This window comes from Eublepharis macularius, chromosome 17 (genome assembly GCF_028583425.1).
Source record: "Eublepharis macularius isolate TG4126 chromosome 17, MPM_Emac_v1.0, whole genome shotgun sequence".
Taxonomy (NCBI): domain Eukaryota; kingdom Metazoa; phylum Chordata; class Lepidosauria; order Squamata; family Eublepharidae; genus Eublepharis; species Eublepharis macularius.
Genome location: NC_072806.1, coordinates 38,253,670 through 38,265,829, shown reverse-complemented (window position 1 = coordinate 38,265,829; position 12,160 = coordinate 38,253,670). Strand labels below are relative to the sequence as shown.

Below are 12,160 nucleotides of genomic sequence, written 5' to 3'. Positions count from 1 at the left end.
CCATGATCCGTGCAGAGCTGATTCGGCCTGTTTGGGGCCCAAATCGGCCCCATACGAAACGCAGGAATGCTCCTGTGGCCGGTGCAACAGCTTCATTTCCGGGGGTAACGTCGTTGCATCCCTTTGGAGCTTGCGCGCACAGTGCACATTTCTGGGATGCTTGCTGGTGGCGGGCAACCTCTGGAAGCTTGCCACCTCCCACTGACCACTGGCGGGTTGGCGGGCAAGGAGGCAAATCCCCAGGTGTTTGCTGCCAGTGGCAGGCACCTGAGAACTCCCCCTGTAAGGGAGGCTATGCCAAGAGAAAGCAGCCAGTGAGTTTTATGACAGAGTGGGAGTTGGAACTGGGAGCTAAGCTACAAGAGACGAATTACGCACGGATGCGCACGTGAAGGGAGTTGTGGTGTAGCTGGGAAGCTGAGTTTTAAAAGAGATCGGAAGGCTTTGTCAATTTCCTCCCTCTACAGAGCCAGCAAAGATCCGCTCCTCAGAGGGTTTATTTCCTCTCTGCCTCTCAGAAGGCTCTGTCAGTTTCACTTCCCCTTCTAGGAGGTGAAGAGGAAATTAGCAACCCCTCTGAGGAGCCATCTTTGCCGGCTCTGTAGAGAGGGGAAATCGACACAGCCTTCCGATCTGTCTTTTAAAACTCAGCTTCCCGGCTAACATTGCAGCTCCCTTCACACGAGTGTCCTCGTGTAATTCATCTCTTGTAGTTTAGCTCTCAGGGTCTCTTCTGTCATAGACACTCCAAACACTGGCGTTCACGAGTTGGCTGAAGGCGAAGCACTCCAGAGAAGCTTGCTGTTTGCTGGCCGCAAGTATGTTGCTTCGAGTATGTTTTGCTTGTATTTTTACAAGCCTTGCAACAAAATTTAAAGTAACTGAAAACACACAACTTAGAAGTCAAATAAATTGGGCAGTGGAACCAAATGCACCTAGTCCATGGTTTGCATAATCTAAGCAGGGTGTAATTAGTTGGCCTCCTGCAGAGTGGGCTCTTGTAGTCCCTTCCTGCCACTCTCTTCACATATTTTCTTGCCTCCCACCTCAAATCTGCAATGCAGAGGAAACATCTGACGCTTATTCACATAACTTTATTTGCTAGAAGATCATGCTAGTTACGTAGGGCAAGTTAAAAGGTCATAACTAACTTGGCCAGGATAGTTGGCTGTATGACCTCATGTGACTGGCATATTTTCCCAGGCGCTCTAGATGGTGGTATACAGACTGCATACTTGTTGTGCAGATTCAGGATTTAGAAAGTTAATGTTTTTCATGTAGAAATTTTGTCAAGCCCTATTGAAATAAATAGAACCAGTTTATCATGGAATAAAGAAAATCTGACACTATTAGACTATTTAGTTTGGCGTTGGCTCTCCAGTCTGATGACGGCTCTTTAGGGTCTTGGATAAAGAAAGAGCATGCAAATTTTGCAGCTTTATTTTATTTTATTATTTCGATTTATAAATCACCCCCCCCCCTCAGGGGCTCTGGGCGGTGAACAACAGTTAAAATCAGTAAAAACAAGAAAACAGTAATTCTAAAATCAACATACAATAAGCAGTAATAAAATTAATTAACCAAGTACGTTAAAGTGCAAATGTGATTAATTCATGTATGCCCTGTAACAAAGTGGGGGAAGGGGGCAGAATGGAGCAGGTTTGTTAAAACGACAAGGTGGCTGGTAGCTGAATGGGGGGGGGCGCATTTTGGAATTCTGTGTGCACTGTTTTGAGTTTATGGCGGGTGGGCTGTAAATGCAAAAATTTTTATTTCCCCACCTCTCAACCAAAACTAGTTGCTGGGGTTTTTTACCAGTAGAACAATAACACTGTTATACAACTTAAAACTGCAAAAACACTACGAGTAAAGCACCGAAATAAAGCTAGCAAAAAACCAGCTTAAAATAACAGAAACCCCATGAAATATTGTTGGTGCTGCTTGGTTGTAGTGTGAACACTGGAAAAAAAAACCGGCAGAAAGCGCAGCGTCTTTGCCTTTGGCTTCAGTAAGGGCTTGGACTGGATGTGGCCGTCTACTCCAAAACTCGAACCAAAGAACGTGGTTTTGTGCTTAAGTTGAAATAATTAGGAATCTGATCTTTAGTGCTTGCATGCTTCTATCTGGAGATAGAAGATTTCCACAGAAATCTTTCTATTGCTTTATTTTTCCGCAGAAAATTTTTCACATATTTGCCATTTGGCAAGTGTGGTAGTTCAGAAATTGTCATGTTTATTGGTGACTTTCCCTCAGAAAAGTGTAAATATATGTTTGATTTTATAAACTGGATATAGGGAGATTAAACCACTAATTTAAAAAATCAAGTTACTAATTCACCTGACATGTTTTTAATTTGACTTGGACAGCCGAAGCTAAAACTCTTACGTGCCTCCTCTCACACAGTGCAAGGGGTATTGTCATCACCAGTCTGATATGGGATAGCCCTGTCTCCTCAGATCCTAGCAGGTGGTGGTTGTGGGTTTTCCGGGCTGTATTGCCGTGGTCTTGGCATTGTAGTTCCTGACATTTCGCCAGCAGCTGTGGCTGGCATCTTCAGAGGTGTAGCACCAAGACCACGGCAATACAGCCCGGAAAACCCACAACAACCATCGCTCTCCGGCCGTGAAAGCCTTCGACAATAAGTCTAAGCAGGGTCGGCCTTGGTTAGTAATTGGATGGGAGACCTCCAAGGAAGACCAGGGTCGCTGTGCAGTGGCGGGCAATGGCAAACAGCCTCTTTTTGTCTCTTGCCTAGAAATCTCAGCAGGGGGCGCCGTAAGTTAGCTACGACTGGATGGCACTTTCCACCACCCATCTGATATGGAATCAGCAGGTACTGCAGGTGTCGGAGAAAGCCCAGTGGTCGCTGTGAGCAGGCGTCGTGGTCTGGTGAAATAGATAAACGGACAAGCACAGCACATCATGCAGTTCTTTTGAGTGTGCTTTTAAACTAGAGTGTCTACAGTTTTAGCACCTTTTCCCCCCTTACATTTGTCATTGTAAGGGAATTGCATGCTATGTTGTCTTAAAGCTTTTACTAGTATTATCCCAATAAAAATTATTTTCTCGTAAAACTTTGAATGTGTCTTGCACGTAACACTTAAACCACATTTTATATTCCCCTTAATAAAATGCTCAAGTATTTGTTACTATTGAGACATAAAATTAACATGGGGTATATTGTTTACTAAACAGATTGAACATGCTAAATTTAGTTCACATGCTTTTTATGACACTGGATAACTTTCCAGTCCAAATTTTTCGAGAAAACCCATATCACTTCTTTTAGCCCTCTTCGATATCTCTTTAGGACATTTCCATTGGGTTGCAGGGCCAGAGATATGATGGCTTGGGGAAAGGGGAGGGGGTTTGAGGATGAAACGGGATTTTTAAGTACTTTAAAAAAAATCCAACAGAAAAATTGAGGAATTTGTGGAATACTGGGAGAAAAAAGTGACTTTTTTTGCTTTTACAGTGAGAATTTGAAAGAATTTTTTACTCAAAATATGTAGTATGATTTATGACATAAGACAGACTATAATATTAGGTAATGATAATTTCTATGTATACTGTATACACACAACATTTGCAAACATTTAAAACTTTTTTGTTTAAACGTAAATAATTTCGGCAACAATTGAGGTTCTAGTGAAAATGTTATTAAAGAGCAGTGTTTTTTCAATCTCATAGGTTAAACTACAAATATATAGGGTAGTTCTACCTGTTGTGACTTCTATGAGAGTTTCTGTCCAAACATACTTTGTTTTCTTCACTACAGAATTTGTTTTTTGCCTTCAACTTTTCCTTCTCCTACTTCTCAGAGGCCCCCAAGTTAAGATACATGTGCTATGGTAGCATCAGGTGCAGGCAATCGCAGCGCCTTTCCTTGCAAGGTGACTCGTGAGCAGTTGGTCTTGCCGCTGAAGCCTGTATGTTCAGGATGGAGGGCCGAGCCAAACAGAATGTTTGGGGTCTGTGATCACATCTCCCTGGGTATAATTTAACTATAAAAAGTAGCTTGGAGGGGGCAATGTGGTTTGAACATAATGCTGGGTATATAGGGGGTTAACACTGTTGAAAGATGAGCCCCTATATGGGGCTTGTGCCTCTCCTCCCCCCACTGGGGTTTAAAAGTTGCTCATGGGGAGGGGGGTTGTGGAAACACTGGAGGTCAAAGAGCCCCCCCCCCTTCCCACCCCTGGGACTTCAGTCCCTCTTGTGGCTCCTTTGGTAGCCAAATTACACCTTCGGTGGAAGGGAGATCTCTGCATGATCTCTTTTGTTTTAGTGGGTCTTTTTCCCGGGGATCCTGCCTTTTCATTGGCGCACTCAAGGTTGATAACAATTACTGCAGTTCAAACTACTTGGTATGGGGTCGAAGCATCATCTGAAAGAAAAGGACTCCCTTTTTAAATGAGAATTTGAAGAGCTGTATCAGCCCCACCGCCCCACCCCTTGACATCTCTTTCAAGGTCCTTCATTGGGGGCAGCAAGTTGGTGGGGTTTGGCTGCCCTCCTTTTGCTAAAGGGGTGGTCTGAATGACCAGAAGACCACCTACTCTAGCAGGCTGTTTCCTACAGTGGCCAGCAGCAGGGCTTAGGGGCCAAGGCTTTCTGTGGGTGTTCCTCCTCGGTTGACTGCCTCTGAAGATGGATTCGGGTCCACTGGCACCTTGAGACCAACTAGATTTTCACAGTACAAGCTTTCGAGAAGGGAACTTCGACTCTCAAAAGCTCGTATCATGGAAGTCTGGTTGGTCCTTAAGGTGCTACCGGACCCGAATCTTGTTCTTCTGAATCTGGAGGTTCCTTTCAGTCACCGTGGCTCTTAGCCATTGACGGGCGTCTCCTCTGCCAATCTGTCAGTCCCCTTTTACAGCTGTCTTTGCTACTGTCCTCTGGCGGGGAATTCCAGAACGTAACAACTTGCAGAGTGAAATACTTTTGATTGTTCTGAGTTTTCTGTAACGGAAGAAGGGACACAAAACAGAAGGGCGGCTCTCATGTTCCTTGCACGGGGCTCCTTCCCCCTTTGTCTGCTCTGCTTATTGAACTAGAAACAATGGTGCGTATTAATCATGTCCAGTATTTGTTGGATGCCTGTTTACATGGCCTGTTTACATAGCTTGCAGCTTTTCTTGGGCTGCTGGTAATCTGGGGAGCCCCAAGAACTGCAAGACGTTTCAAGATTTTTCTTAGCATTTGTATAGCAAATGCAAATGCTATACAAATGTTATTCTTCTTGAATAGCACTCCTAGTTTTCAAAATATGTACTTTACTATGGTAGTCCTACAGCAGTCCTGTAAAATCAGCCAGTGTTCTCTCTGAATTGCAGATAAGGGACTGAGCAAATGTAGCTTGTTGAGATTTGAACCATCGGCCTCTGCAATCATAGCTACGCCGCCTTAGTCCACAGGTTTTGCGAGGACTTTGTTTCGTATGAGTCTAAGCAGGGGTCTTCCTCTTGTGCCTCTAGAGCCAGATTCAGTCCAGATGTGGCTCTTAAAAAGAAAATGAAATCTTCCTTAAGGCATATTGAAGGAGTAGTTGGGATGCTACAATAAGCAGTATGAGAAGGGAATGGTAGGCAAAGATTTTATTGCATGAAAGGGCCCCTTGGAGAGGCTCCGCAGAAGGGGAAATTATAGAGGGGAAAAGTTGCCAGCAGTCTCAAGGCCAAGCTACACGTGACGCCTGACACAGGTTGGACACTTGTCAGCTTCCCTCAAGTTTTGATGGGAAATGTAGGCACGTCCTGGTCTTGCAGCTTGGCTCTCCGACTGCTGTCCAGTGGACTTTTCAACTGTCACTTGTCCAACATTCCGCCAAGCTGCCTACATTTCCCATCAAAACTTGAGAGAAGCTGACAAGGGTCCAACCTGTGTCAGGCGTCACTTGTAGTTTGGCCCTCAGATGCACAGCTTTATGCCAGTGCACTGAATTGTGCAACATGCTCCTGTATATTTATTGGTTGTTGTGTGACCTTGTGTGTGCCAGTTCCTTATTAAGGACTAAGAACAACAAGCTTTAGGCTCTGGAAATGTTACAGGCTTATTAATCTGCATGTCAATTATCACTTGTAGGTTGTATGTTTTCAGCTAGGTGAATGGGCTTCCTTAGGGTGGCCCTCTGATCTTTGGCTCTGAATTTTCACATTGTTTGGTTCGTTAAGTGTAAAAAGCTGTGGACCCCAGTGCTAGGCAGTGTTTCTGTTTATCGTTGCAGGCATAAGAAATGTAAGAAGCACCCTCCAGTGGGATTCTTGGGTTCTGCGATTCAGAAAAATGCACCTTCTTTCATCTCCGAGCTGTCCAGTCTGTCTCAGTGCTGTGTTTTTCTTTTTTAAAAAATAGGTTCAGATGTAAATAGCATGGATTCTGTGGACAGCGGTTGCCAGAACTTGGGAGCTGAATCAAATAAGGCGGAGTTTGTTATCTGGGAGATTGAGGTACCAAAGGTAATAATCAAACTATTCCTCTGATGGCGTCTCACTGGCAGTAACACAAACTTGCTTTGCATATGGCTGCATCATGAACAGAATAATTCAGGTAGTGGGTTGCTGAATAGGTTGGCCCAAATGAGCGGAAATGCTGGTGGGATTTCGCAACTTTAGCCAGGCTTGCAGCTTGCAACACCCGTGTGTGTCCAGTTAGCGTGTGGACCATTGGTCAAGCAATACTTAAACTTCAGAACACTCACATTTCTTCTAGTGTTCAAAACAGAGCAGGTACAGCTGTTGGGAGTAGTGGGAAAGGGCGTGTCTAGGGAGGGATCACATTTGGCGTCTACTGAAGCATGTCCTGGGGGAAAAGATTCTGGCTACTGTACAGGTTTGGGAGAGGAATGGAGTTACGCCAAAGCTACAGGTTCTAAGCCTGGTTCCCGCATGGCCAGGAATACGGTGGTAGAATGGACTGCACCACTTCAAGCTGTAGATGGTAGATATTCTTTTGGAATGCCCTCTGCCAAATGTAAACAGTTGCACATGGAGTCTTAACGTATGGGAGCTTTCCAAAACGTCATCTGCCACCTGTAGTTCAAAATGGTGCCGTCCATTCTACTACCAAATGCTTTATGTGAACCAGACCTGATTTTGCAAAGGCATTTTGCAAATGGGAACATTTACGAGGCTTGTTGTATTTTGTCAGCCAGTCAGGAGCTGTTGGGGTCTATGCCAGAAAGCAGTGGTTGGGGCGTGACATTTTTCCCTTCCACCCAATTCAGCAGTAAGGCCTGCTAACTAGCTGGGTGAATTTAGCAAGGGGTTAGCATTCTCCCCTGCACCCTGTTCATTTTCAGAGTTCAGAGATGGATATTCTTCCATCTGTTAGAAGCACCTTCTTTCTGTCTTCTGCAATGTATGTCCTTCTGCCCAGTCCACTGGGGAGCTTGAAGCAGTTTACAGCAACCAAAACAGGTGAAGCAAAGCTGAAGTCAGTTTAAATGCAGCAAGTATATAGCCCAAATTATTCAGTGACCGCCTTGCACAGGAGAAAGGTGCCACTGCTGTGAACAACGAAAGATGGAAAGGGGGGTACATTAGTAACATGAAAGAGGCTTCCTCCCTTCCGATTTTTGGCAGGAGCCAAAGCATAAAGCTTCCGCCTGCTTTGCTGCCTGATTGGTTGCAACTACAATCTGGTGTAGAGGTGGTGGCAGCAACTGGAACTAGAGCAAATTATTTGCTCTGTCTGCAGTAAAAACACAGCTCTATTTTTTTTTTAAATCCACAGCCTGTTTGAATGCATTTCTCCGAAACTGTTGAGTATTGCCGGGTCATACTTGGCAGAGGTTTTCCAGGCTCTTGAGCAGAGATTCCCAGTACTTGCTGCTTGAGATATTTAGGTGGAGATGCTGGGAATTGAACCTAGGACCTTGTGCATGCAGAGCAAGCACTCTACCACTGGGCCACAATCCTCTGAGTTGCAGGTTGGATTTCTGGCACTTCTGTAGCTAAAGGACAGATGTCCTTGGAAGTCCACCAGTCTAAACTGGCAAGGTTTCCCAACCCTTGCTTGTTACTATGTGGCTTAAGTTGGGTTCAGTAACATGCAGCAATATCCTGTCCCTGCTGGATCTTCCTGTGTAAAGACCCAGATGCTGAAAGGTCTTTGTCCCACTCTGCTTCCTTCAGTGGCAAAACTATTACTTGGAGTTAAATGACTCCTCTTTGGAAACCATTTAATTATCTCTTTCTGCCTGATGATCTAATGTTTCCAGATCATCAGGAATCACTCGATTCTTTATTACTGCTTTATAAGCATGTGTTCTAGACTGGGAACCCTGTAGTGTTGCCAGATAGACTTGCTGCCACTCTGACCCAAGGAATAGCTTCGATTCTGTGCAAATTCTTGTGTTGAATTGCGTTCGGTTTATGGCCACTGTGTCGGCCGTTTCAGGTTTCGCCCTCTGAAAAGGTTATCTTCTCTAGTGATTTCTGTGTGTCCTTTCCCTGTAGCATTTAGTTGGACGGCTAATCGGTAAGCAGGGGCGGTACGTGAGCTTCCTGAAACAAGCGTCTGGTGCCAAGATCTACATTTCGACAGTTTCTTATGCTCAGGATTTCCAGATCTGCCATATAGAAGGTGAGGTGGGATGGATCCCTTTAGGGATCTAGCGGGAACATCAGCTAGTATGATGAGTTCATTCAATGGCACGCCCGATTTGCTCAAAACACCTGCAGGTTGCAGTGGGGGGGGGTTGTGGGGTATTTAGGCACACGTGCTTCCAGGACAGTTAGCAGCCGTACAAACCTGAAACCTGCCCATTTCAAAGATCAAAGATCAACTTAAGCTGGCTGCCCCACTTGTGCCTCCTCCCCCAGCTATTTCGGGTTCCATCCAGTCCTGCAAATGAAGAGTGTTACAGAAACTGGTACTGCTGTCTCCCTACGTACTGTCAGTGCGTTAGTGTCTCCCTAGAGTCAGGGAGGCCTAAATTCTACTCTCCGCTTTGCATTCAAGTCCACTGCATGTCCTGGGCCACTGGTTGTCTTCAGCTCAACACACTTTAAAGGGCTGGGGTGGGGGGGATAAAGTAGTAGTATAACAATTTAAGGGCCAATGAGGTTCTCTAGATAGCATGGAGGCCTAGACCTTGGACAGTTTGGGTTCAAATTCCGTCTCTGCCACAGACTTACCTGCCGTTGTTCAAATCTCCCTGCCTGGTTGACTGTTACGTGCGCAGGTGTAGAGCTGGTATACTGTAGTGGTTGAGCTGCTTTGCAGCGCTTTGGTGGTTTGACTCTTACAACTTCTGTGAAATCACCAGGTGGCCTCAGGTAAGCCACTCCTTTCAGCCCCAGCTCACCAGCTGTATTGTGGGGATAATAACACTGGCTTTATTCACAGCTTTGAGTGGGTTCTAATCTGTCCAGAAAAGTGGTATACAAATGAACTGTTATTCACTTGTATTAATAACAGCTGTACACGGTTCTCAGTCTCAAGTGTAAGGTCGTTGTGACAGTTTGCTTTGAACCTTCTGGGTTTATGCTTATACAATAATTGCTGCTTCTCTTTTCTGCTTAGGCTCCCAGCAAAATGTTGACAAAGCCTTGAATTTGATTGGCAAGAAGTTCAAAGATTTGAGCCTCGCCAATGTCTATGCTCTGCCCCCTCCTGCAATGCCCCTGCATTCCCTCCCTATGACTTCCTGGGTAAGGATGGACTCTGGTTTCCCTGTGTGTGCCTTTAAAGAAGCCAAGTCACTAACTTGTCAAGGTCAGGTTGTTGCATCACACCGTTTCTTGCAGGCAGATAACAGATCCTGGATTCTGTGTGGGCTTGCAGGACACAGGCTTGTCCTTGGGGGCAGGTGTCTTACCTACTGGAGTGAATCCTAGGGGATGACAAGCCTGATGTTAATAAACTAGCAGTGCAGTCCTAAGCAGAGTTACTCCCTTCTAAGCCCATTCGTTTCAGTGGGCTTAGACTGGAGTAACTCTGCTTAGGATTGCGCTGTAAACCTCCGTAGTAGGGGGAAACTACATCTCGTTGCGTGTAAAGTAAAATGTGGTTCCTGTTTTTAAGTACCGCTGCCCGTGGTACCAGACGTTTTAGGGAAAATATTAAGTGGAGCAAGAGAGTACTCTTGGGTCAGAAACTGTGGCCTGCCTCTGCTACCTAAACAGCTTTTCCTTTGGGCAAATCAAAAGGTTCTTTTCTCTCTTGCATCTTGTTTGTGCTGCAGCTTTTAGACATCTGCATTATAGCAGCCCGTTCTCCCAAGTTGTGTTGTTGCAGCTTTGTGCTGCTGACTTGTGTTGGAAAAAAGCCCTGGAACTAGCTACACTGAGTTTGCCTAGACACAATATCGAACAGCCGAGAGCTCCTGTGCAGACTGGAAAAATCCATGCAGCATGGCCAGCTGCGGCTGTTGTTTAGGGTCCTGTAGGAAACAGTCCGAAATGGTAACAATATCCTAGTTGCAGCATCAGAGTATGAGCAAACTAGGTTGGTGGTAGCAACCACAAAGCTCCCTCTTGGAGGCATCTTGCATTTCCTTTGTCCTGTGAGTCCCCTTCCTGATGTGTGGTACGCACATGTGTGTGTAATACATAAGTAAAAAAGTAAATAGATTCTCTCCTTCCTCTGTGGCAGCTCATGCTTCCCGACGGAGTCACGGTGGAAGTAATAGTGGTTAATCAAGTCAACGCTGGGCATCTCTTTGTACAGCAGCACACGCACCCCACTTTTCATGTCCTGCGTAGCTTAGACGAGCAGATGTACCTCTGCTATTCCCAGCCTGGAATTCCGACTATGCCAACGCCTGTGGAAGGTAAGCACCTTGCAACGTGATTTCCTGGGACTTCTTAGAAGGAAATATGTGAAGCTGGCTGGGCCTTGGTGGGAGCTGATATCCTCACAGTGGCAAAGAATAAACTGTGGTCACTGCTCCAGATTCCTTCCTGGGCAAGTTGCTTTCTCCCTGCATCCACCCAGGCAGACCATGCCCATCTCGTAGCCTCATCTGCTCTGTCCTACCTTTGAGGGTTAGCAGTGAGAATTAATAAGCAATCTAGGTTTAGGATCTCCATGCTGTGTACTTGCACACACGCTTATCCAGACATATGTGGAACAAAGATCTTTTTTTCAGACTAGATTCATCAGTATCAAACAGTCTGTCATCAAACCACATAGCTGCCCTAGTCTCCTTTGTTCTCTGACCTCTGCCTGCGTTGCTTCTTTGCCATTGGCTGACCTGTTCTGATGCCACAGAGGGGCGAAGCAATGAAGACTTTGGAACAGAAATTCTAGTAGCTCTTTGATGTGAATGGAGTGCTGTAGATCTCCAGTGACTTGTTGGCATAAATCAGTTGAGTGGTTCCGGACACTTCTAATGCAGTTATCAGCCACAGCTCTGCTATAAGCAGCAAGTGTTGTCTAGTAGAAAGAAGAAAGTGTTGCTGTCACTGACCACTATCGGGGCGATCACTTTTGCTGTCATGCAGAAACTCAGAGGTTAGCCAAGTGTTTTATAACCCTGGGATCTTGGAAGTTGTGGCATTAGAGCAGGGATGTGCAACAGGTAGCTCCAGAACCAAATGGGCTCAGTACAAAATCAAATACGGTTCTTTTAAAAAGAAAATGATAACTTTTAAGTTGAAGAGAAAGGCAAGCAAAGCCTATTCTGGGACAAAAAATGTTTCATAGAGATGTTTTACAGAAAGGGGAATGAGAGAGGGAACTGTTGCCAGGAATCGAAATGTAAAGGGTGCATAGATTTATGCCAGAGAGCTAGAACAATTGCACAAGTTACTCTTGTGTATATTTTTGACTGTGTAACCTTGTGTTGTGGCACTTCCTTGTGTTGTGGCACTTGACAACCAGTGTTCATGCTGCAGAAATTTTATGGATTATCTATCAACATGTCAATTACCAGTAATACTTAGTTGCGTAATTTGATGGCGTTTGGCTCTCTTAATTGCATTTCGTAGAGTCAAATATCACTGATCAGTGGAGTAAAAGTCTTCCAGTTTTGGTTCTTCCTGGTTTACAAGAACAAAATCAACTTCTGAGAGCCTCTCGGTGGAGAGGAAAACTCCTGCGTATATGTAGGCCCACTTGGAGACACACTGCCATGTTTGCTTGGGATACCGAGACCTTCCAAGTTGAAGGCATCTCTTTAACTATTTACTTTTATTTATGAATCAAAATACGT

The 12,160-nt window shown here is 45.1% G+C and overlaps 1 protein-coding gene across 1 annotated transcript in view; it reads left to right on the top strand.

Annotated features, from left to right (window-relative positions):
* Window positions 1–12,160, top strand: part of AKAP1 (A-kinase anchoring protein 1) — a 53,736-nt gene that overhangs the window by 27,667 nt on the left and 13,909 nt on the right. The window contains exons 3-6 of the mRNA XM_055001105.1: window positions 6,355–6,458; window positions 8,460–8,586; window positions 9,529–9,656; window positions 10,600–10,777. Coding sequence (XP_054857080.1) covers window positions 6,355–6,458; window positions 8,460–8,586; window positions 9,529–9,656; window positions 10,600–10,777 — 537 coding nt within the window. The remainder of the gene's footprint in view (window positions 1–6,354; window positions 6,459–8,459; window positions 8,587–9,528; window positions 9,657–10,599; window positions 10,778–12,160) is intronic.